The 24,645-nt window shown below is 47.6% G+C and overlaps 1 protein-coding gene across 1 annotated transcript in view; it reads right to left on the minus strand.

Moving 5' to 3' along the window:
• The window catches only part of LOC119099001 (organic cation transporter protein), a 28,445-nt gene extending 16,894 nt beyond the window's left edge, over positions 1 to 11,551 (minus strand). The window contains exons 1-7 of the mRNA XM_037222048.1: positions 11,342 to 11,551; positions 9,416 to 9,587; positions 7,939 to 8,164; positions 5,255 to 5,358; positions 4,359 to 4,513; positions 2,436 to 2,604; positions 797 to 917 (exon numbers count right to left, since the gene is read on the minus strand). Coding sequence (XP_037077943.1) covers positions 797 to 917; positions 2,436 to 2,604; positions 4,359 to 4,513; positions 5,255 to 5,358; positions 7,939 to 8,164; positions 9,416 to 9,558 — 918 coding nt within the window. The 5' untranslated portion in view covers positions 9,559 to 9,587; positions 11,342 to 11,551. The remainder of the gene's footprint in view (positions 1 to 796; positions 918 to 2,435; positions 2,605 to 4,358; positions 4,514 to 5,254; positions 5,359 to 7,938; positions 8,165 to 9,415; positions 9,588 to 11,341) is intronic.
• Positions 11,552 to 24,645: the final 13,094 nt, after the last annotated feature.

Here is a 24,645-nt window from a genome sequence, read left to right on the forward strand (position 1 = left end):
AACTAAACAATGGGTGTTTGTTTTCACGATTCTACCACACCCTTTCAAAACTGCGAGGCTACAACCCTCTCAATAAATAAGGCAACTACACCACCACAGCTGTGCATGAGGTGTCTTGCTTTACTGCCCGACATCGCTATAACGTATTGAGCTCAAAAAAAAATATCCCGCAGTTTTTGGCAACGAACGGCTGTGACCTGTTCAGGATATCGTCCTTTTGGGAACATTACGGCTGTTGCCGTTCACTCATTACGGCTGTTGTATTTTTTCCGCCACGGGCGCAGCAAGAGCTATCCCCCCGCGCTAAGGTCCGCATTTTCACGTCTTCACTGCATAGAAACGACTCCTTGAATCCACTGACATCGAGTGCTTAACATGGGTGTACACGGGGTTTTGTGTTGGAGAGGCCTTAAAGAAAGCTTTTCACTGAAATCCAAGTTCAGCATACCGAAGAGAAGCGAAGTTTATTGCATGACGTTATACAACCTCGAGTGTTCTTGATCTACTTATTTGCACGTGTCTTCTCCAAATGGTTTTGAGGTAAGCATTTAGTCATGCTCATATTGATGCATACCAAGAATTGACCAGGGAGAGGCACGTGCCCCTGTGTTCACTATGCGAGTACGTCCCTGGTGCTCACTGAGCTCCATTCTCTTTGCCCTTAAGAAAATCCTAGCTGCCGCACTGTAGACACTTGCACGCAACAGACGCGGGAAGCCTTCAAAACGTGCACCTTGTCCGTGCACTGAGCAAAACGTACATGCATGAACACCGCTCTTCCAAAGCATATAATTACCTTCATGACCAGCTCTTCAGGAAAAGGTTTTCCATTCCACTTGGCCACGTTTCTTAGCACCTTCTCGGCCTTGTCCTTCCGGCCGACTGCCATCAGCCACCGTGGTGACTCGGGAAGAAAGCTGAAACGTCCAGTTTCACCAGTCAGCTGAGGCATAATCGATGTCTTTGTTGAAAGCTGAGCCCGAGTGCTGGTATCTTGAGGCTGAGTCCGAGTCTGTCGCATGCTTTTGAATCGCATTAGTTTAGTTTTGAGCCGTGGTGAATACGTGCAGTTTGTACCTGAGTCGCAGCTAGTTTAGAAGTGCACTAATTTGAGCCCGGGTCTGAGTACTGGTGTCTCGACTATGAGTTCAATGAGCCCAGAGGTCTGAAGGCACACTAAAACTCCTACTCTATGAGGGGTGTTCTTGGCACGGGTATTGCATTCAAAGAATGGGACGTTGCTCAATTGCACCCCTGATTTTGGAAAATGTCTCACTTAAAGGCAAAACAATTCAAAACCGAACCGACAAATCACCAGAGCTAAAGGAATACAAAATCATCAAAGAGCAATCAACGTAATCGACTTGTGAAGGTCATTGTGTTGATCACCTTATGATTTTCAGTTTGAATCACACAAGGACTGCGTTTCAAGACCTCGTTAGAGAGCCTGAGCGTGACTGAGACTGATATGCTGAGCGATCGATCTTTAGTCGTATGCGTGGAAAGTGGCGGCATTTGCTCCTGATCGGAATCGGGCCACCTTTTCCAGTGGCCAGTCTTTATGCTGCAACATTTCTACGACGACGTACTGCGTACTGTGGCACTTTGGTTTGACCGCGGATCCAGTGAAATCTAGTGTTTACTAACGCCATTTAAGTGCGTTAGGCGTTGGACTAGTGCTTTAAGCGTTATGCCGCAGTGACCCGAAAAAAAGAACATGACAATGTTATATCTCTGCTGTTCTGCACTCTTTAGGGCGAACAACAGCCGGATCATTGGAGCATCAATTTTTATCTTGGTGTCGATAACTAGTATCAATTCACCTTTACACTCGATCCCTTCGACTCGCCCCGGACAGCTCTCCGGCGCCATCCTCGTCAGACCGGGGTGAGATGTGTTCCAGCCCGATCCCCAGGCACCCGCGCAGAGAACGGGCAAAAACAAAAGCAGTCACGGGAAGCTCTTTCCGAAAGATGATGGTAGGAACCAGCGTGCCCTATTTCATATTAATTCTGAGGCCACATACCCCATGAAATGGCAAAATAAATAGATGAATATCCGGATGAAGTCCTGAAGATATATTAAGTAAGTATAAGTGACTTAGTGAGGCGAAATGGTTGCACTATTCAACATCTCTTTTAATCGTGGACGACCTTGTCCATATCAGCGGCCATTTTACCAGTCAGAATCTTAAGATTGGCTGCCTGCGAAGGGCAAGATACGGACTGATTCATCCAGGCCGAGAATTCGGGTACGTTACTCTGAACATGTCCATTGTCCGGCAACAATTTGCGCTTACGTTGCGACGTATGACGTCTAGAACATGTTCCCATCTGTGTACGTGTAAATTCGGTTTAAATGAAATGCTTACAGCCCGACTTCGCCCATCTCTCTAACGCTGGTAGAAACATGAGTAAGTGATAGCAATATCTTACAACCAATAGGGGCAGAAGAGAACAATTGGCACCGAGTAGATCAGCTGCAGCGATTTCCAATCCTTGACGAAGATGGGGAACACTCCAGTCAGCGCCTCTCCGACGGCGAAGAAGGCATTAATGATGATGCCACAGAACGCGCGGGCATCGATGGAAGTCAGCTCCATACCTGTGGGAAACGCACGGCTGTGAAACGGTCACACTACGCGCATGGTACCAACCAGCTGGCATTTAACGTTTAACAGAAACAGCGGCCAGCAAACAACAACTTAACCGTCATGGTTGCATGCCGAAGACGGGGCCGCTCAACTCGCGCCGACGTCCAAGCGTCGCCGAAAATTTTCAGTCCATACAAACAACACGTATAATCCCGGAGAATCTGTTTAATTCTGCATGACAGGTCTCCGGTATTTCTGGAGTACAGTTCATCAAACCCTAGTGCTTAATGGTGGAAGAAAAGGGACCTTGGAGCTATTGATTGGTCTGCCAGATGACCAGACCAGATTCAAGTCGGTCAGGTATATTTTTCCGCCATATCAGGCATGCATGACAAGACATAAGCTTTCACTTCGATGGTGCTGCAGCTACTTGACTAGATTATAACGCGATTAAAATTGCATATAAGTCTGTACAATGAGAGGTTTCAGATGCACTCGGGTGGGGGTCAAATTACCGCCAAAGGGTTTTTCCGGATTGGTTTCCGAGCTTTGCCATATTTTGCCTACCTGTACTTTGCCCAAATTTTGCATAGGTGTAGGAAATTTAATAGGGGATCGTTTGGCATCAAAACAATTAGACGCACCTTGTGAGGTCGCTGGCCTGTGGCTGACCTAAGGTCAGGCCATGGTTTCAGTGAAGGTGATTTTTAGGGATTCGTTCAATATGATCCGACAGCGAATGGCTGGACGAAGTCATGCACCCCCGCGATACTTCCTTAGGCAACAAAACACTTGAATGAACAAATTACGTTGACCTAAGGTCAGGTAAAAAGGTCAGACCTAAGTCCAAATCAACCTGATTTATTGCTCTTGGGCTTCCTGTATGGGGTAGTTTCTGATGTTTCTTCGAATTCATTGACAACAGGAACCGCATTATTCACCTTTCATGGACTTCTTAAAGATCAGAATAGGTCACTAATCTAAAATGACACGGGTCAACATTTTGTTTTAAAAGCATACTGTCTGGCATCATCTTTGTCCTTTATCCAAATGCAAAGCTTAAAGCGATCTTGCATGATTTTGGTCATCATGACCTTTTAAAGGTCAGACGAGGTCACCGACCTTAGTTGGGCGTGACACTTTGTGCTTAGAACAGCTATCAAGGTTCCAGGAGCCCTTTGGAGACCAATCTTGAATATGACTTTGTTTGACGTCATTTGACACAAAGGTCACAACCTAGGAACCTCAAACTTGGACCCAAGTGATTTCACGAACAAGTTAACACACCCTATAAATTTGGTTCTCTAGCTCTTCCACTTCGTGATATCTCGGGAGGGAAGGGTCAAATTGACCCCCACCCGAGCAAAGGGTATTCAACTGGCCAGCCGGGCGCGTTTTAACTAGGACAGACGTATACATAATCAAATGGCCTACTTCCTATTTAGACGTAAATGCACAAATCTATCCAACCTGTGCGGGTTCCCGCGATGTTAACGAGCTCCGCTCCCTGTCCCCCGAATGTGCGGATCGATCAGTTTGCTTGGATCCATTGCAACAGACCCTCTAGCGAGGAACTTTCCAGACAGTAAACATAAGGCGTCCTAGCCCGCAGCAGACTCGATGCTTCAGCCAGGCGCCGGGAGGAGGGGGGGGGGGGGGGGGATCGGCCCGCGCGGCGGGCACATATGTACCCCCCCCCCCCTGCCGTCCTTGCCGGCAGCGCACTCGACGGTCCAGCCAGGCCCCGGGCCCGCGCGGCACCCACACAGCACGAACGGCACGCTGAAGAAGCCGTAGGAGAAGACGGCTGCGGCGAAGCGCAGGCCGGTGTAGACGCCGTAGCTGGGCGCCAAGGCCGCGGCCGTGCCCACGATGGTGGTGAGGACGACGCCGGCCATCAGCGTCACCACCCGGCCCCACCTGTAAGGGATGGCGCCTGACACAACCGTGACCGCAATTCCAACCGCATTCCGCGTGACCGCCTGGGTCACGCGGAATGCTAGTGTGACGTGACATGCATATTGTAGCACGTGATGCAGTTGTTGCACTTTGTTGTTTTTTTTAAAGATGTTATCCCAGTCTTTTAAATGGACGGATTTCTGCGATCGGAGCTCACTTTGAGCAGTGCTTGTGCGCACCCAGATATTTAACATTCGATCGCGCAATTCCAGGTCGGTGGCATAACCTGGTGGCGAAAGCTTAACGTGCAACAATGTTTGACACGGTCCGTTTCGCCCTCCGATGTCCTCTGATTTTTATCGCGGCCGCTACCACCAGCCACAGGCCATTTCCGTCAAGAGCAAAAAGCAGACGCCTAAAGCGACTCAAACCCACCCCTCCACGGTGTGTGGATGGGAATGCCGGCACTAACCAACTGAGCCATCGGGACAGACAAGTTTCAGTCCTGAGTTGACGTTATAGACGGACGAAAAGCAGAGAGGTCAAAGAAGGCGACCGAAATAAGCCCGCACTTTAAAGCTCTCTGAAACTGCAAAACGTTTGAGCAAATCAATCACGTTTTTCTGCAAACGAAAGAGATGTAACGCAAACTGCACTGCCATTGCCGAGAGCCGACAATGTCTATGCCACTGAAGCAAAAAGGCCCCAATCGGGCTCCATTCAGCCCTGCCTCACCCCACCGGCCGTGTAGGTTGTGCTGACCTGTCAGCGACGACTCCTGTCAGTATGGACCCGACAGCCACACCAACGAAAAATAGGCTGGCGCCGAGCGGCCGCAGCGGCTCACTGTCGCATACGAGGTCAAACTGCGCGAGAGAACACCTTGTCATGCGGTGCTACAACGAACATTGCATATGCCCTGTCGGTGCGGTAACAGATGACTTTACATTATGAGCTTCGCAATTTCCCCTATGGTGGCCACACTGATAACATGCTGCTGGCTGATGCCGGCATACAGGCGACAGTGCTTTTTCTTATCGCTTAATAACAAGCATGGCTACAAATACACGCTACAAGTTCGCCCCCTCCCTCATGTCTTCAGAAGTAGCGCATTTGTTTTGTAATTGACGCATTTATTTTGAAGTCAACCTGCTTATTGCTGTAATACTGGGATAACATTTGACATGACGTCATCCAATTTCTGCAACATTGCGCTTTACTTAAACAGCATTGCACAACTCACGCATGCTTGACACAAGCTGTTGTGGCATAACAATTCACCTTTAGAAGAAATGTAAATGAATTTGGCGACTATTTATAACCTTTCTGTCAAGAGATTAGATGAACGTGATGACATATTTCATCGTAGATCCAAGGTGTCGAAAGTACTACGTGCGTGTCCACTCATCATTCCACATGTCAGAGCATTCTTTTATATACTTTCGACAGGAGCCTGAGCCCCACTTCCAATTCTGACTTGAGCCCCTCCCCTCCTCAATTCTACTTCGAGTCTCCTTAATCCATTTCAGGAAAATGAGAATACTGGACCAAAGAAAGGGAGCAAATTTCTATTTTATCTGTTTGTCATCACTACTGTTCAGTTGGACTAAATAGTACCTCGTAGGCACATGACGTCATTGTTAGGCTTACTTCTCGATACGTTAGGTCAGTCTGCAAACATTTGACAAGTTTTCACAGGTTGACACCCGGATTACGATCCAGAACAAATGACTGGCACATGCAGTGGCTTTTAAAAGTACAAGGAGGCCCAGAAAGGAGTTAACCCATGCTTCCCTCAACAGTGACAAGTGTATGTGTTCCAAAATCGTGAGTTTCGTGGCATTCGACTGTCAGTTGAAGGGCAAAACACATGCAGCGATAACAATAGCGAGACAACGAATCGCACGCAGCTTATGCTCTCGGTTAAGGGGCCCTAATCTGTGTCAAGTAGGCCCTTTGCTGGCTTTGAAGGCCTCAGTAATGAACAAGGAGCCCCCTGTTCCAGAAAATGAACACCCTTTTAAATCAGGAAAAGACTATTCTGAAACAGGAGATCCCTTCATGTGTCAAAAGACCGTTACTTCAGATCGGAATCCCTTGTTTCGGAATAATGAGCCCGCTTGTGTCCCTTGGAGGTCCTCTTTGTGACCTCCAAGATATGAATGAGCCGAATAGATCCTGTGCTAAATAAGAAGCCCTTCCACGCATAAGAAGGCCTTTTCTGGAACAGAAGGCCTTATTTTTGGCAGGGCATGTCATTTGCTGGATAGGAAATCTCCCTCAAATAATCAGCAGGTCTCCATTCTGAATTGTTTTCATTGCCAGCATGACATTGCCCGGGAGGCTCAACTGTGATGAGATCCCATTTGTCCAGGAGCCTCCCTGGAAATTTCTACCCGACCTGAAACTCAAAGCCTGCGTCGCCGTCCCTGTGCTGAGCATTTTATGGGTGCTGTCCCAGCTCCTCTCAAGACCTTGCGCCCCTCGCACTCGACACCTTTTCATTTCTCGAGTTGGGTCGAAGTTCATGGTTCGTCACCCCCTGACCCGCAGCCGGCGTTATCTTTAACCACTTGCAGGCATCCACACCTAGCTGTGGTTCAATGTACAGCGAGCAGAGATAGCATAACATTTACGCCATGCATGCTGGGCATGAGGTGTCGCATTTTGTGAGAGGGATGACTGCTAAAATGAATGAAATAAAGTGTTAAACCAGTACATATTCAAGCGCATTTTCAGAAGCATCCCTCCAGCTAAACACGGCCATCTTTAGGTCTTGGCTAGCCGCTGCCATTGCTTCAGCCTTGTAGAAATTGATTGAAGGCCTCTGCAATTGGCGTGTCACATTTCAAATATGTGTGCGCTGATATCGAGATAGTTTTGAGCTTGAACTAAAAATGTGGTGGCATTGCTGCAGGGCAGCACTTGTTGCCGGCAGTGCTGAACAATGACATCTTGCTGTGGTAACGTTCGCTCTTTATACGATGCTTCTTCCAACAACAAAAAACATACAACTACACCGAAATACCTTTGGGAGACTTAGTCGCCTTGGTGTGACATAGCCATGGACAGATAGCAAATGACTGTGTTTGCTTTTCTTGGTGAGAGAGCGTTCATTTGCGTAAAAATTTAACGGCATGTGTAGACAGGTAGATCAACTGTCCCATTTGGCCGGTAAGATCAGTGTTCTAAGATTTCTCCCCAACAGCTGAGATGTTCTATTTGAGTTGGTTATTTCCGAAAAAATTATTTTATTGTACTCCCTGCTCACCAACGTCAAAAACTGTCCTTCCCTCAACCAGCTAATAACAAATCGCGTTTCAGCACAGCTTGAGCAAAAATCGACCCTGCTGCAGGAAATCGGAAAATACTTTGTCCAAGGGCCTTCAATGAGGGAGCGATATAAACAGCGCCTCCCGTGCCCCTATCGCTCGGCGCCTACTCGCCTCTGAGACGATGGTGCTCTCCATGACGGACGTGTCGTACACCCACTGACTGCAGCCGACGCTCTGCCGACCGAAGCCCTCCGGGTGACAACCGGCTGTCACATTATCGCGTTTGTGCACATCACAGCGGCTCCACTGGTGCTCCTCGTCCGGCGGCGTGCTGAACGTCAGGAAGTCGGCGCTGTAGGTGGCGTTGCGGCCGTCCTCACAGCCCTCCACCAGACATCTGCGGCAGCCAGCCCAGGGTCGCTGCATCGGCTCGTAAGAGGCCGATCTCGGCCTTGGAGCCCGATGACCTGGCTTGGTCGTAATGGCTGACAGACATTACCGTTGACTCCCTGCAAGCAGTGCTGGGACTCACAAGTGTTGGAACAAATGGCTTGATATAGCAGACTCCGAGTCTTGTTTCGTATTATGAGTTTGTATCTACGTGGTCCTAAGCTCCAAAGGTATTGTGGCATGCGTTAAGATTATTTTATGTTTCGTAACACACTTGCATCATCCAGTGTGCTCAGGGCTTTTTTAAAATGTTAAAAGGAGTGTTCCACATTTAAATGAGGTTTTGAGCTGAAATAAGCATCTTGAAGACCTTTCGGTGCTGTTCAAAACCCTACTCTTCTTAAGACCTAAGCCCATCCAGTTTTTGAAACCCGCGCCCGTGAAAATGGAGAAAGGTTTGTCGAGGAGAGAAAGTTCAAAGTCACCTTGGCATTCATATTCAAATCCTGCCATTCAATAAGCCATGCGGCAATCAAGGCCAAAAAATATATGTCGAAGCTTACATATTTGACGTTCGTAAGCACGATTTCCAGATAAAAGGTCGTTGATTGGCTATTAATCGTTGTTGTGCAAGGCGCGATGACGTAATCAAACCATGACGGATTGAGAAGCGTAGTTACTCAGAAGAAGACTGTGCCCTCTAGAGTGACCTTTCCTGCTTAAAAAGTATGCTAATTATATGAGCAGCTGGGTTTGTTCATTTAAGTGAGCATGCTTTATCATATCTGATGCTGAATTGGATATTTTCGAATTTTGAGCATCCCTTTAAGTGCAATGGAAAATACTAAGCCCCATTGACCAGATACTTCGCTCACCATTCCGCTTCCTCTACACACTGCCGTCCTAGCCCAGTTCTAGCCCCTACCTAGCCCCATCTCATAGCGCGGCCAGTTCCCTGCATTTTTTTTTGTAGTTTTTTCAACCAAGCGCCACAAATGGAGCAAACCTGAACAGGAATCTGAATGTTGGAAGACGCTGGGGAAATCCATTTTTGAGACTCGTCACATTGCCGGAAATGCTCCCACCTAAAATTGATTGTAAAAAAGCTGATCACGTTGTTACGACTGCACGTTTGAATTGCTCCTCGAACGTCCATAACGACGCGCCTCCCCCACCCGCTCCTCACCACAAGCTGACCAGCATCCGCCAGACTACCATCCCCACCAACTCTGGCCACCCGGCGGCGCACGGCTCGTACCTGTGCTCCATGGGGAAGGCCGTCCACGAGTAGCCGACTGTGATGGTCGCCGCAAAGATGGACGGCAAGCAGGCGAAGAAGTACACCACCTTCTGGTAGCGGCCCCAGCCGTTCACCCGCTCCAGCACCTCCTCCACGTCCATGTCGTGCCGAGCCGCCGCTGTCCACGGCGCTGCCGAACAGGGATGGGGCCGCTGGGATCCGTGCAAGTGCGCGCGCTGCCCCGTGTGAGGCCTATTTCATCCGAAATGAACGGCATTGTTATACATTTCAGCTTGTCAATTTTAGAAACTATACACCCACACGCGAGGCAAATGTTATGTAGCTAAAATATCATGTTATGCACACTTTCTTCATTCATTATTCGGGTCACCGAAAGTGAGACGAATCGGGCGCGACGGAGGAAGGGGGAAGCGTATGCCATGGCACTTAAATCAATGGTTGGCAGGTAGACTGATATCTTGCGGCATGATGTCACAATTCAAACGACATTTCCCCGATTTTTTGCATCATTTTTGGACCATGAAATTGTTGCTGGGTAATATATTCAAAGTTGGCAATTTCCCTCTTGTGCTTCAATTATTTGTGATATGCTTAAAGTGGAAGATTCACTTATACATAACCAGCAAACTGAAGAGGAAGGAGCCTGTTAAAAATCCCCGGATGAAAATTGAAGATGGCTTCCTGAAATTGTCCTTCAATCCGCCTTCGTAACCCATGATCCACCGATGTAGTGTATATCTATATATATATATATATATATATATATATATATATATATATATATATAGATAGATAGATAGATAGATAGATAGATAGATAGATATATATATATATATATATATATATATATATATATATACACACATATGTGTGTGTGTATATGCATGTATGTATGTATGCATGTATGCATGTATGTATGCATGTATGCATGTGTGTATGTATGTGTGTGTGTGTGTGTGTGTGTGTGTGTGTGTGTGTGTGTGTGTGTGTGTGTGTGTGTGTGTGTGTGTGTGTGTGTGTGTGTGTGTGTGGTGTGTGTGTGTGTGTGTGTGTGTGTGTGTGTGTGTGTGTGTGTGTGTGTGTGTGTGTGTGTGTGTGTGTGTGTGTGTGTGTGTGTGTGTGTGTGTGTGTGTGTGTGTTTAGAGGCAAGCACACAGCTGGGAGATCTAGCAGCTAGATATGATAGCCCTATCGAAGAAGCAACCATTTGCTACTTACGGTAGCCCTATCGAAGAAGCAACCATTTGCTACTTACGGCACCAACACCAATGCCGACTCGTGTTCGCACAATCCTCCTCGCGTATATTCTGGATCCCTCTTTGGAAAACGGAAGCATTCAACAAATCTGCTTAATGGTCAACTATGACATATTTAAGGATGACAGAACCTGTGCAGGTCAGACATCGGCTAACATTAGTAAGAAGTAATCTGCCGGGCACATGTCTGTAAAAAAAAACAGACAAAAAAACAGTGATTTGCATTGCCTTGCTTCCCACGATGTCCCAAGACGCACCATCAAGGCGATAGATTATGCGCGGTGCCAGCAAATGAAATAGAGGTAAATGCAGGACTCCAAAATTTTGTGAGAAGATGTTAAGTTGACAATCAGAAAGTTCTCTGAAACTCGGCATTCCAGCTGGAATGGTTCGGGAATGGGATGGAACCATACATAAGCAGCAGTGAATCCACCTCCAGCGTGGAAAGGGTAAGGTTTGACGGGTTTTGTTATTGTATGTCTGAGCGCTTGTCAATGATATACGTCGTATGGTTTTTGTTAGGAATTGATAGACTACATGGACGGCATGCAGTCTCTGACAATTGCAGGTCCATGACTTATTGTGTTTAGGATTTTACACAAACTAGATGATACAACTGTGCCTTTTTATTTCATTGGTTGTATGTTACCATTAACAATAAGCTCACCTGATCGCGTAAAAGTGAAGCTCCCGATGTGTCCTGGTGCTTGAGTGACCGCAGCTCTAACAGGGGCTCACGACGTGTCCTGGTGCTGGGGAGACCGCAGCTCTAACAGGAGCTCCCGACGTGTCCTGGTGCTTGAGTGACCGCAGTTCTAACAGGAGCTCCCGACGTCTTCTGCTGCTCAAGTGACCGTAGCTCTGACAAGAGCTCCTGACGTGTCCTGGTGCTTGAGTGACCGCAGATCTAACAGGAGCTCCCGACGTGTTTTTGTGCTTGAGTGACCGCAGTTCTAACAGGAGCCCCCGACGTGTTCTGCTGCTTGAGAGATCACAGTGCAAACTGATAGGCCCGACGGGCCTGTGAGTCCACCGCACACGGCTTCAGACGATACAGCAGTGGGTCTAGATACGGTATAAGTGGAGCGATTTGAGATGTCAATGTGCGCGGGCATGGTCTAAATGCGTGCCACTCTTGCAGCAAGGTTTCGCCAAGTGGACGTGGGGGGGCGAGTATCCCCGCTCCATTGGCCATGGGACGAGGAAAGCATAAACATAAGTGACAAATTTCAGCGTATGCATATAAGTTTTTCTGGATTAGTATGGACCGAAATATTTATCCTGAACTGTTCATCCCATTCCCTCAGATATGATAACCACTGAATTGCAGCCTCTCTCTCCTAAAATTTTCTTTAAAGACGTTTTCAGCTTAATGTGAAGGTTGGTTGGGTAGATTATCAAACCACAACGTTTTAAGCTGTGTTTATTATCACGAGTGATCAGAAGCGCAGCTCAGGGGCGTAGTCAGGGGTCTGCCCAGGAAAGGGCCAAACGGGTTATAGGGAGTTCATTCAGCCAAGGGGTCATCTTCATCGCTATAGGAGTGCTACTTTCATTGAGACGAACTTTTTATGTCCAGGACTCCATTTGTTGCCTCAGGGGTCCGTTTTAGGTCGTTTTAGAAGCCTCGCGAGCGTTTAAAACTACCAAACGAATGAGCCGTTGGCCGTAAGGGGCCCCTACCACCTTCACGCAGTGACCATTGCCCTAAATGCCCCCAACCCTGCCCTTCCCCTTTTGGATACGCCAATGGCACAGCTTAGAACTTCGGCTATTGAATATTTAGCCAAGGGTTTCTTGATAACATCGTTTGACCAGTGTCTCTTTGCGTATTTAAATTTGATCAATTTCAGCATAAATCCACTGAATTCAAAACGCCGAAAAAACAGTAGTTCATAAATCATCTTATTGTGATTTTCCAAGCTATTCATGCACCAAGACCTGACTTTGCGACGTTATGCTTGACCCTGAATAACAGCTTTCGATTTACATTAGATTGGCTGAAACATCCATATCTATGTCATCATCATATTTGCAAAGATTCACTCAGGACACGTGAGCCAGGTTGACTTTGTACCTTCAGACGGCTGCCTGGCGCGTAATCTCAAGAGCCCGGCGGCCGCAGAGCGCGAGGGGCGTTGGATGCCAGCGTGACGACGTTCAACCTTGTGCGTCCGCCAGCAAATGGTGCTGCATTTAAGCACACTTACATAAACATAGATGAGCTCTGTTCGGACACCCATAATTTTTGTGGACGAATGAAAGCTTTTGGAGACAGAGGGCGTGCCTGTGGCCGGTTTGGTACAGCGTCGGACACTCCCACCGATGCGTGGCAGACATGCGTGTTATATTCCAGAAATCGTGCTTAGGGGGTTCGTCGCAGACGTTCAGAGGGCCGCCGGCTGAAATGATCAAATCGGACAAGGGGCTGCTGTGTCACGATAGTGCCTAGCACTTTGGCCCCGGCCCGACGGAGCCATGTTGACACCATGGCCCGACGTGGGTGCCCGACCTGACCCCGTCCTACTGACCTTTTGATCTAAGGCAGGTAGAGGGTATTGGAGTGGGTAACGTACGGCCCCGTTTCCGGTAGCTCCTGCACTGATAGGCTTAGTGGTGGCGACATGACCGATGCAAAGATCATCGTCTAAGCCCTCCAACCCTCCTTTTCCTGTGTTTTTTGGTCAATCTGTGACGTCTGAGCCCATGCTAGGTCGATTGGGTCACAGGTGCTTTATATCGCTTTATAACGCAAACAGTTCTGCTACATCCATCGGATAAACGTAATTTGAGCTGTTTGACAACACTTCAGGTAGGCATCGCTTGGAATGCATGTAGCTGAATCCGGACAGATCAAGGTGAGTTTTGCTCATAAGGACCAATATCTCCCCTATCTGCCGAATGGTAACCACCCACGTCGCGTTCAGACGATGTCATATTTGGCACAAAATGATAAGCTGTGTCATAGCACATTTAATTGACGAAGCAATATATGCATAGAATGCTACAATATATCACAATAAACACCATAATGCAGATCTCACGCAGTGACGGCTGCACGAGCTGCACTCCATTTGCACTAGACTCATATTGCAATTCCAATCATAGGTCACAGACGATGACAGTGCGGGTTGGATGCTGCGTGCAGACACTAGTGTGTCAAGGTCGTGACCTAGCCTGACCCTTGACAGATCGGTGCCGTTTCCATGCAAGTGTCCATTAGGAAAGCTAATTGAAGCATGCACAATGACCATAAAGATAGTCCACACCAAGTGCCGTGGGAACGACCTGTGCCTAGCGGTACTGATATTAGCCTGTCTAACATTGATATATCCAGCGTGACTGCCACAGACACCTATAACAACTGCTGGCATTCTGTTCGTCAAAATGACGGTGATAAGACGAATCGTGCTAAAACATTCTTACGAGTGTAGGTGCCATGAACTATGTATAAAAGGAGACGTGGTGTGTGTGTGTGGTGGTGTGTGTGTGTGTGTGTGTGTGTGTGTGTGTGTGTGTGTGTGTGTGTGTGTGTGTGTGTGTGTGTGTGTGTGTGTGTGTGTGTGTGTGTGTGTGTGTGTGTGTGTGTGTGTGTGTGTGTGTGTGTGTGTGTGTGTGTGTGTGTGTGTGTGTGTGTGTGGTGTGTGTGTGTGTGTGTGTGTGTGTGTGTGTGTGTGGTGTGTGTGTGTGTGTTGTGTGTGTGTGTGTGTGTGGTGTGTGTGTGGTGTGTGTGTGTGTGTGTGTGTGTGTGTGTGTGTGTGGTGTGTGTGTGTGTGTGTGTGTGTGTGTGTGTGTGTGTGTGTGGTGTGTGTGGTGTGTGTGTGTGTGTGTGTGTGTGTGTGTGTGTGTGTGGTGTGTGTGTGTGTGTGTGTGTGTGTGTGTGTGTGTGTGTGTGTGTGTGTGTGTGTGTGTGTGTGTGTGTGTGTGTGTGTGTGTGTGTGTGTGTGTGTGTGTGTGTGTGGTGTGGTGTGTGTGTGTGTGTGTGTGTGTGTGTGTGTGTGTGTGTGTGTGGTGTGTGTGTGTGTGTGTGTGTGTGTGTGTGTGTGTGTGTGTGTGTGTTCATACGTGACGCAGCCTAACCTCTGATTGCCTGAACCGACATGCTCGGACAAAATTAGACTTCTCATTGCACGCGGTATTCGATTTGCACGCGGTATTCGCGCGGTGTTCGCGCGGTATTGTTGCACGCGGTATTCGCGATGTCGGTATTCGATTATATTTTCAAGACCAACAAGTAATGCGTCTCAATTAGCAACAAGCAAACTGCATGGTCAATTTGTCGAGAAGCCTGGCTGGTATAACCTTAACAGCTGAGTCATAGGACACGACGTGTTTAAACAAAGGCACTAAAAATGGGACAGGATCTCCAAAAATGTCAAAGAATCAATCCACCACCAAACGAAATTAGCAAGATGCCACAATTTATTACCAAGTTATGCAAGAGCACCATCCGGGAGTTTGCGGCCACACACACGCACACACACACACACACACACACAACACACACACACACACACACACACACACACACACACACACACACACACACACACACACACACACACCACACGCACACACACACACACACACACACACACACACACACACACACACGTACACACACACACACACACACACATCATACTCACGCAGCCAGCCATCCCTGATCCAATTGTCAAGTTCTGCCTCGTACTCGGCGCGCGCCTCTGCCAGCACCGGGTACTTATCCACTGCGCTCAGCAGCTCACTCGGCGCGCTGCACCCGGCCCACTTTCACAACATCACTCAGTGCAGCAAAACGGGGTCGAATGTCACGCAGAAGTTCTCCTTTTCAACCCCCCGTTTCCCATTCTGCTGCGGCTCCTCGGCGGCGGCAACACACGCGGCGCCCACTTCTTCGCAGACAAACTGCACGTCAGAGGGCGAGCGGACAGTCACTCCCCCTAGAGCCCGGACAGCGCCCATCCCCATTATCTCACTAAACCCGAGGGGCTTTTCCCTGACCACCAGGGCGCCCACCACCACTGCCCGGCAGCCTGCCACAGCGTGCTGAATGTCCCCAGTGCCCGCACACTCCAGCTGGTGGCCGCTTACAGTCACGACGTGCACTGTTCGCCTCCGCCACCGACGGCACACGGACCCGTGCACTGGTGGCGCACGTACTGGCCGTGGCCGACGACAAGACAGCGGCCTCCGAGCTGCTGCCGGCGCTCCTCAAGCGCGCGCTCCGCGAGAAGGCTGCACTGCACTGGCGGACGGAGCGCGGTCGTCTGGCTGGTGGCGCCGCGCTCGACTGCATGACGATGACGCTGCTGCGCCAGGGTGGTCACGTGATCGACTCGCTCGCTGCCGTCACCTGGCTCGACCGTCAGCGCAACGGGCGCGGCGGATTCGTCTCGACGCAGGACACAGTGGTGGCGCTGGCGGCGCTAGTGGCGGCCGAGACCGAGGCCAGCCGGCGGCTAAAGGCGGCCGCCCTAGAGGTGACCGTCAGGGTGGGCGCCCGACAAACTCCGCGGCGCTTCACCGTGACGTCCGAGAACCGGCTGCTGCACCAGCAGCTGGAGCCGCGGCCGCTGCAGCTGTCTGTCAGCCTGTTCGTCTCCGTCAGCGGCCAGGGCTGCGCGGTGGTGCAGGTCCGTCACGAGGATGGCTCCCGGAGCTCAGCGGGTTGTACAGTTCTTACAGACGTGGAAGCGTATTTATTAATTTTATGTTTCAAAATTTCACTGAAACACCAAGCGAATGCTCAGGAGTGACTCCGCATAGCATGTACAGGGTGTAGACTGCAGTTATGTCCTTGACACGATGATGACAATGACATCTGTGTTGTGATGTCCCATGAAACATGCGGTTTTTTCTCTGACTTAAGGGAGAGTAGAGACAATTGTTTAAGTTTCCACTCTAAGCTCCCTCCTGCTAAAACCAGTGAGAATAGGACTGGGACTCTTATATCCGTAGACAGCTATAACTTTCCGCTTCACGTTGTAGCGGAAAAGATTTGGAGAGCACGTATTCGTGTTTTTGTAAATGACTTTTGAATGATCTCCTTCCAAACGAGACAACTTGCTTCACCCTGGGGTAAATCGTATCACATGGTTGAGGGAGTTGTTTTTTTTTTGTGACAGAGCAAATTGCAATTACGGCACGTGGACCAAATGCGCTTATCTAGGTTATTTTTGTAATTCCTCGTGATTGTGACATGACAATTTTTGCCCGTTTTATTTATAAGTGTCTGTTTTATGACTACTGCCACCTCGGTTTCGGCTGCTAATGTATAATCATTCATCTCCGTAAGCAATGCAAATGTAATCCCTTTTTCTGGATGACAATAAGTCATGTCAAACTTGTCAGTCAGTCATTGGCAGTAAGTCAGTCAATGACACATTGTTGTGCATGTTGTACCACTGATACAGCATGTCCCATGAACAGCGGATACAGCACGTACCGCCCGACATATTGGGAGAAAAGTCACAGCACACCGAAATCCATGGCAGGCAGGCGCCAAATGTTTTGCATTATATATGACACGTGCACTACCCGATCACTCAGTATGGCATTCAGATTAATCTAGATATGCCACAAGCCTCGCACACACATTTACATCGATCTCAATAGCTTTCATGGACGCACAAAAAACAAGTTTCGTAGCGCTCTTCTCAAGACGCGTGCACGCTTGCAGACGAAAGTACACTGGAAGGTAGAGTGAGCTGCCGCAGTCAGCTGAGTGACTCGAGGCTGCCATCCATCGCACAGATTTGACATATATCACCCTGATACTACTTAAAAATGATGCAACTTATCCCACTCTCTCCCACTATGCACAAAATGAATATAATCTGCTGGTAGTGCTGACGAGGCGTAAGTAATCCTCCACGGCTTGCAATAATGATAAGTGCAAGGAATTTGCGAGAATCTAACAGTGCTTTATGTTCACAGACCACAATGAGGTATAGCCTGCAGGAGACCCAGGCCAAACAGGCCTTTAGACTTGAGCATAAGATTAGACATTTGAAAAGGAATTATTGTGAAACGCACATGGCATGTGAATAAGCTATTGTTCGATTATAGCTGGAAACACGTAATTGATGAGTTTTTCTTTTTCGGATTTCAAGACGCTTAATGAGTATCCATAAATATAACTACCCACCCACGTACCACACGCATGGTTACTGCACGATGTCCATGTCAACGTCAGTGATGACATTCACGTATCGGGCCAGTGAGCCAGTCTGTGGAGCTGTCTGTGAGCACGGCATGCGGTCTGCACCTTCACTGCTCTGCCGCAGAACTGTGCACGTCCTACCTGGAGGCAGACGCCGCCTCTAACGTGGCCATCATCGAGATGGAGATGCCGTTTGGCTACGTCATCCTCGACCATGTGGTGCAGTAGCTGGAAAGAAATGGCGGTGGGCTCCGCAAGTGTTGACCTTGTAAATAACACCGAGAAAGGCATGCCGGCAAAAGTGGATTCAGCTGGAGAAGTCTCCCACACCCACACCCCCCCCACCCTTTCACATCTTCCGTCAGCTCTCAGCTTTGGAAAGAATAGTTGGGCTCATCTTATGAGGGAATTCGAACGGTGGTAAAATAAGGGATAGTTTAAGTCATTTTAACCAGGGTCAGACACCCTAAAATCTTACCAAATTGCACGCTTGCTTGCGGGGAACGGACCTCTGGTTTGCTCATGTCCAAACAATTTCTGGCTGTATGAACGGTGCTGGCTGGCATAGTATGCAAGGTGTTGCTTTCTATACGTTTTGAGATCTAACATCCTTTCAAACATTGGTCTCAAGCATTTTGTTTTCCTTCGTACTTCAGGGTGACCGCCCCTCAGCTTTGGAAAAGAATCGGATAGGGTTCCAGAAGAAGCTAAGTTTCACCGTTCCTTCAGTCACATGTTTGCCACTTAGCAATCCAAATGATTGACCAGACTACAGCACTGACTGTACGCTCAGTGGTGGCTACGATGGGTAAGAATGCGTAACACGTTATGCTGTCTGTTCGATATATTCAGGTGATCACATTTTTGTTTAGGTCGGATCAGTGTAGTTTTCCTTGTTCTCGGATTTTTACAGACAATGTTTTTGTAAAAGGGGTTCTCACTGATCCATCGCCAGCGAGCGGCTGTAATGCAGTTAGATCCGATCTGTCGCACGCAGCCTCACTGACGTCCAAGTCATGACAGACGGTTTGACAGCTCCCGACCTGACTTGGGTCGCTGGGAGAAACAGGCGGCTTGACGGCTCACAGTCTGACCCGGCAGTGATCCGACGCTGGCAGTTACAGACGGCTTGAGAGCTCCCGATCTGACCCGGCAGTGATCCCACGCTGGGAGTTACAAACGGCTTGACAGCTCCGCATCTGACCCGGCAGTGATCCCACGCTGGGAGTTACAAACGGCTTGACAGCTCCCGATCTGACCCGGCAGTGATCCCACGCTGGGAGTTACAAACGGCTTGACAGCTCCCGATCTGACCCGGCAGTGATCCCACGCTGGGAGTTACAGAGGGGTTGACAGCTCCCGATCTGGCCCGGCAGTGATCGGACGCTGGGAGTTCCGCAACGCAGTGCTGTCATTATACTTTGACCAGCTGGTGAGGAAGAAGGTCTGCTCCGACGTCTGGATCTGGCGGAAGTCGGTGGTGAAGAGGCTGAAGCCGGCCACCATCACCGTCTTTGATTATTACACTACCGAGTACCGCGTTGAAACGATGAGCAAGCCGTCAAATGTGGAAACGCTGGCCACATGCGATTTTGCGCCTGCCCTGCCGCCTGTGCATGCTGGACTGCCACCTGCGTGTGCTGCGCTGCCGTATGCATGTGCTGCACTACCCCGTGTATGTGCTATCCTGCCGCCTGCGTGTGGTGCACTGCCGTGAGCATGTGCTTCACTGCCGTGTGCGTGTGCTGCCCTACCCCGTGCATGTGCTGCCCTGCCTGCCTGCCCCATTTGCGTATGCTGATCTGTCGTACGCATTTGCTGCATTGCTGGGTACGTGTGGTGCACTGCCACATGCGTTGCCGCATTACTGCCTAAAGAGAGTCAATGCGGAGCATGGGTACGTGTTTACTCCTGTTGATAGGTACAGAGTTCCACATCGTCATTCGAGAAGCATGTTCGGCGTTAGCATGTGTGTGACAAGTATCAACTAAACATTTATGGCCTGTGTCATCGTTTAACATCGGGTTAGAGGTATTTAATCAAGAGGCGAATTCGAAACAAAAGTAAATGGGATTACGGCAACCAATAAGTAGTTAATATGAAACATTGTTTCCTACACGAATGAATCAAAAAGTCACTTCCTCTCTCTCCATTTGTGTTGCATATATCTGGAATGTGCCAGGGTACTTACATGCTAAAATGTTTGCTTTCGTTTCAGGATTACCAGCTGTAGACCGCACGCTTTGATCTTCAACCGTCCTACCAGCACAATATTTGACAACAGATTAGGAAGAGCAGCCATCTATGACGCACTGCACGTCTTGTTAGTAACGCTGATTGTCTTTGGCAGCAACGTTTCCCTGGACAAAGCATGTGAATATAAGAGTATCGTTACACGCTGTATTTGGGGCAGACAGATTTGCAATGCGAGCATTTTAATCAAATAACTCGGCACTTAAATTCTGTTGTAGACCACCGTTGTATCCAAACAGGTTCGCATAATTGATAATACAAAGTTATACCATGCCTGCCAAAACTTTGGCAAGGACTAGTTTTGTGCGTGATGACAGGTTTCATACGGTTTTGAGTTCAGGAGCGACAGGTTCTTTAGGTCGGAGTTTTTTACATCATCTCGTCACGTTTTTTCGTGAAACTGTTGAAATGTTCTCCGTTATGCACGCAATGCAGCAACCGTGATTTTCATTTTACAGCAAATGAGAATTTAACTATTTCATTTAATACCACCCATATCACTTACAGATACGCCTTGAAAGGTATTATTTCTATACATATCCTTCCCTTCAGCTGGGTACGTCGCGTACTTCAGATTTCCCAGGAAACCAATACCTGCCAACCATGTCGGGCGATGGAGAAGTCAACTATGTTGCAATGGACCGAATTCAGTTCGACAAGATAATAACTGAGTGGAACGGGGTGACCCGCTGGAAGAAGAATTGGGGCTTTATCATGAGCCATTACAGGCAGATAAACGAAAACCTCCTGTCGGCAGGCAAGAGCGACAGGTCCGTGATAGAGATTCCCGCCACGGGTGCCGGGCAGTCAGAGCCGCTTAAGCTTCCTGGCAACGTCATGTTCTGGCGAAAGATTGGTACGCAGTTGACATGAAGTCGGTGTGCCCAGCACGTGGCTGTGAAACGCTGGAAGCTTCAGACACGGAATTTTTCGAAACTGTACTTCGAATAGTTGTTTTACGGAATTCAACCAAGTGGCTTGAATGGTAAAGAATGCGTTGCAGATAAGTGGGCCGTCAGTTGTCCAACAATTTTGGGGAATATGGTTGCAGATAAAGAAATACCAAGTTCAACTAGAGCTTGATGGAAGTTACGAGGACGTGAAGGGGGGGGGGGGGGGGCAAAGGCAGCAAACCAAAGTATAAACAAGCTAACATCAGCAAGACACGTGGAAAATACTATCTCGACGATGATAAAATGGTGTCTATGTTTGTAGACCGGCCGATCGCTTCATTTACTGGGAATGGCAATACACGTTTGGTAGATACTTGCATACCATATTGATCTTCCCTAACGGGATCAGTCGTTCCCACACAAGAATTCGCTGCTCGACATCTTCAGTATTACAAACGTGCCTCTTTGCAAACTGCATGCTCGAGGAAATACCCGTTTCAAAATTGCTGCGACCTGGTCTAACAATCCGTGAGGTGTTTATTTGATAACCACCCAATGGCATCTGAGGAAACAATAAAGTTAACACGCGCTCGGGTGCGGGTCTATTTAGTCCACCCCCCCCCCCCCCCTCTCCCTAAGGTTTTTCCGGAACAATTTCCAAAGGGCGTTGCGCAGCCGCGCTAAATTTTGCAAAGCTGTAGACAATTTAATTGTGGATCGTTTGGCGCCAAAGATATAGACCTGCCCTGTAAGGTCGCTGACCTATGGTAGGTACGAGTCAGACCATGGTCTCAGCGAATACAATTTCAAGGGAATCGTTCAATCTGATCCAGCAACAGAATGTAGGGCGAAGCCATACATCTCTGAGACACTTTGTTAGGTAACACAACAATTTAATAAACAAATTACATTGACCAAGGGTCAGGTATGAATGTCAGACCAAGGTCAAAACCAACCCGTTTATGACTCTAGGCCTGCTGTATGTGTAGTATCTGGTGTTCATTTCTAATTTATTGATAACAGGAACCGCATTACACGCCTTCCAAGGACTTCCTTTAGGCCAGAATAGGTCACTGACCTAAAACGACCCAGGTCAACATTTTGTTTTTAGGAACATACCTCCTGGCGTGATCTTTGTCGCTTATTGAAACAGCTGGTCACCATGAGCTTCAAAAGGTCAAACAAGATCACTGACCGTAGGTGAGCATGTGACCTTTTACTAAGGAGAGTTATCTAGGTTCTAGGGTCCCTTTTTGAGACCAGCTTGGAATTGAACCTTGTTTGACCTTATTTGCTCTCAAGGTCATGTCCTAAGAACCTCAAACTTTGACGTAAGTGAGTTCACGTACAGTTCAACACACCGGTGTTTCCGGCTTTCTTAGTTCCTGAGATCTCAACGGGTCAAATTGACCCCTATCCGAGCAAAGGGTATTCAACCGGCCACCCGGGCGCGTGTTAACTATGAATTAACCTGGTTGCTTCAAGACAGAATCGAAGGGAACCTCACTTGATCAACTCGTCACGCTACTCCATTTTTTCCATTGACTGATCTAATTTTCGTTGCGGGATTTCCATATGGCATCTGCACATGCCTACGTCATGTAAGGCAGGAAGGTTAAAGCACTTGGTAGGTGAAACTACCACGTACTGGATAACCGTATTTAATAGACCTCTACAGAAACGTGTAGAAAATAAATCACAAAAATTAAAAGGATTTGGAAAAAATGAGAAACGCCCGTAATTACACTGCACCATGCGTTTAATGGTGCTAAAGGCAAGAACCTTGTGAAACGCAGCAATGCTATAGATAGCAATGATTTACAGCCGTGCATTTTCATCAGTTTAAGTGTGGGCTATTAACAACAGAGGTAAATATTGTCGATGCATGCGTGAAACAACGGAAATGCAAATACCTAAAGCCAGTCTCTCAAAACGAAAATTGCTGAATTTTTGCTATCTGTCGTATTTTGTTGGGTATATTCGAAGAGTGCGGTTTCTGAAAGCAAATATGTACGACCAACAACTACGGTATATCACACCCAAAAAACTTCACGGCAAATGTACAGTCTACGATAAAAATATACGTAAGCAATCTTCCATGAGTTTTTCAAAGCCAATAACTAATATACGATAGATCTCAACTTGAACGAATCCTTTATGAATTTGGCAATGCAATCAATTCAAGCATTTGTGTCGAAGATTATAATGTTGACCTTAGGAAGGTTACTCATTGAAAGGCAAACTGCTAAAGTGGAGGGCTTCAGCAGCATGTAACAGTTGTAAAAGGCAATAGAGGATAGCAGTGACGTGCGAGCAAGAAATGGTGACTGTTCCAGTCAGTCAGGCAAGAAGCCTTGGGTGAGGTATACCAAGACCAAAAGAACAGGCAGAACTGCCTAGTCAAGCAACTTTCTTTACAAAAAACCTCAAAATGAATCTCACTTGAGGAGAATTTGTGTGACTATCACAACACTTCTTATAACTATTTATTGGACGCATAATCGCACCGCAAATACGATAGTGTAACTTAACATTTTAACACTTGTAATGTTTTTAAAATATTTCAAAAATCACCAATAAGCCGCGCTTGCCGCAGATTTTGCAATTTCTGTAGAAACTGTGTACATTCACTGAAACTCATGCCGCTTCATACACACACCAAGAAGACCATGCCCATTCATTGTAAAAATAAAAAGCTCGCGTTTTTAGTTCTTTTTAACTTTTTTAACAAAATGGTCACGCCTAAGTTGTTTCCTCATCACACGGTGAATTAAAATGTAGTTAACAACTCGTAACATCGTTTTACATCGTTTGGGAATAAAAGCTGGCCATTTCGTGCTAGTGTTTCTGTACACGTGAATAGTTTCTAAAGCAAGTGCAACATCTACAGCATGCGCTGTAGTGTTTTTGAGTGTTTGTTTGAGTTTGAGTGTTTTTTGAGTTTGACCTTGTGAGTGTTTTTTAAATAACTTCAAAAACATTTGTGTTAAAAGTTTAAGCCACACAATCGCATTTGCCGTGCGAATACGCGTCTAATGACCTCAAATAATAAGATTCCACCACTTGGAACATGCACCAGTCCTCATGCGCACAAATGTTCATGGTTTTGTTTCTGCAATCATCTCCGTTTGAAAGCAGATTGCACGTGCAAACGATGCACAAGTGGCCATTTTTCAACATAATTCCACCTTGGTTGTACCGAACTGAAAACCTTGCGGTATTCGACAGTTAATTTCACACCGTAGCATGGGAACGCAGTTCAGCGTCAACACAGGTGCATCGCAACACATGTGCAGAATTTGAAGTCTTACGCCCGTTTGTGATAGTAAGACGTTCCAAGCTGATATCTCTCCAACCAGTGAAAACACAAGCACCTTGTGCTTGTAAACGTGTAAAGCGATGTTACAAATTTTTGACTACATTCATGCCCACCGGGTGATGATGAAAAAGTTTCGGCGTGACCATTTATGTCCAAAAAAGTAAAGATATTGAAAATCTTATGCTTTAATTGTGAAATGGAAGGGCATGGACCATTCGTTTTTGTATGAAGCGGAAAGTGTTTCTGTGCACGTAAACAGTTTCTACGGCGATTGCCAAGTCTACAGCAACCGCAGCTTCTGAGTATTTTTTCCACCAACTTCAAAACTATACAAGTGTACC

This window comes from Pollicipes pollicipes, unplaced genomic scaffold (genome assembly GCF_011947565.3).
Source record: "Pollicipes pollicipes isolate AB1234 unplaced genomic scaffold, Ppol_2.1 Scaffold_4740;HRSCAF=5597_pilon_pilon_pilon, whole genome shotgun sequence".
NCBI lineage: Eukaryota > Metazoa > Arthropoda > Thecostraca > Pollicipedomorpha > Pollicipedidae > Pollicipes > Pollicipes pollicipes.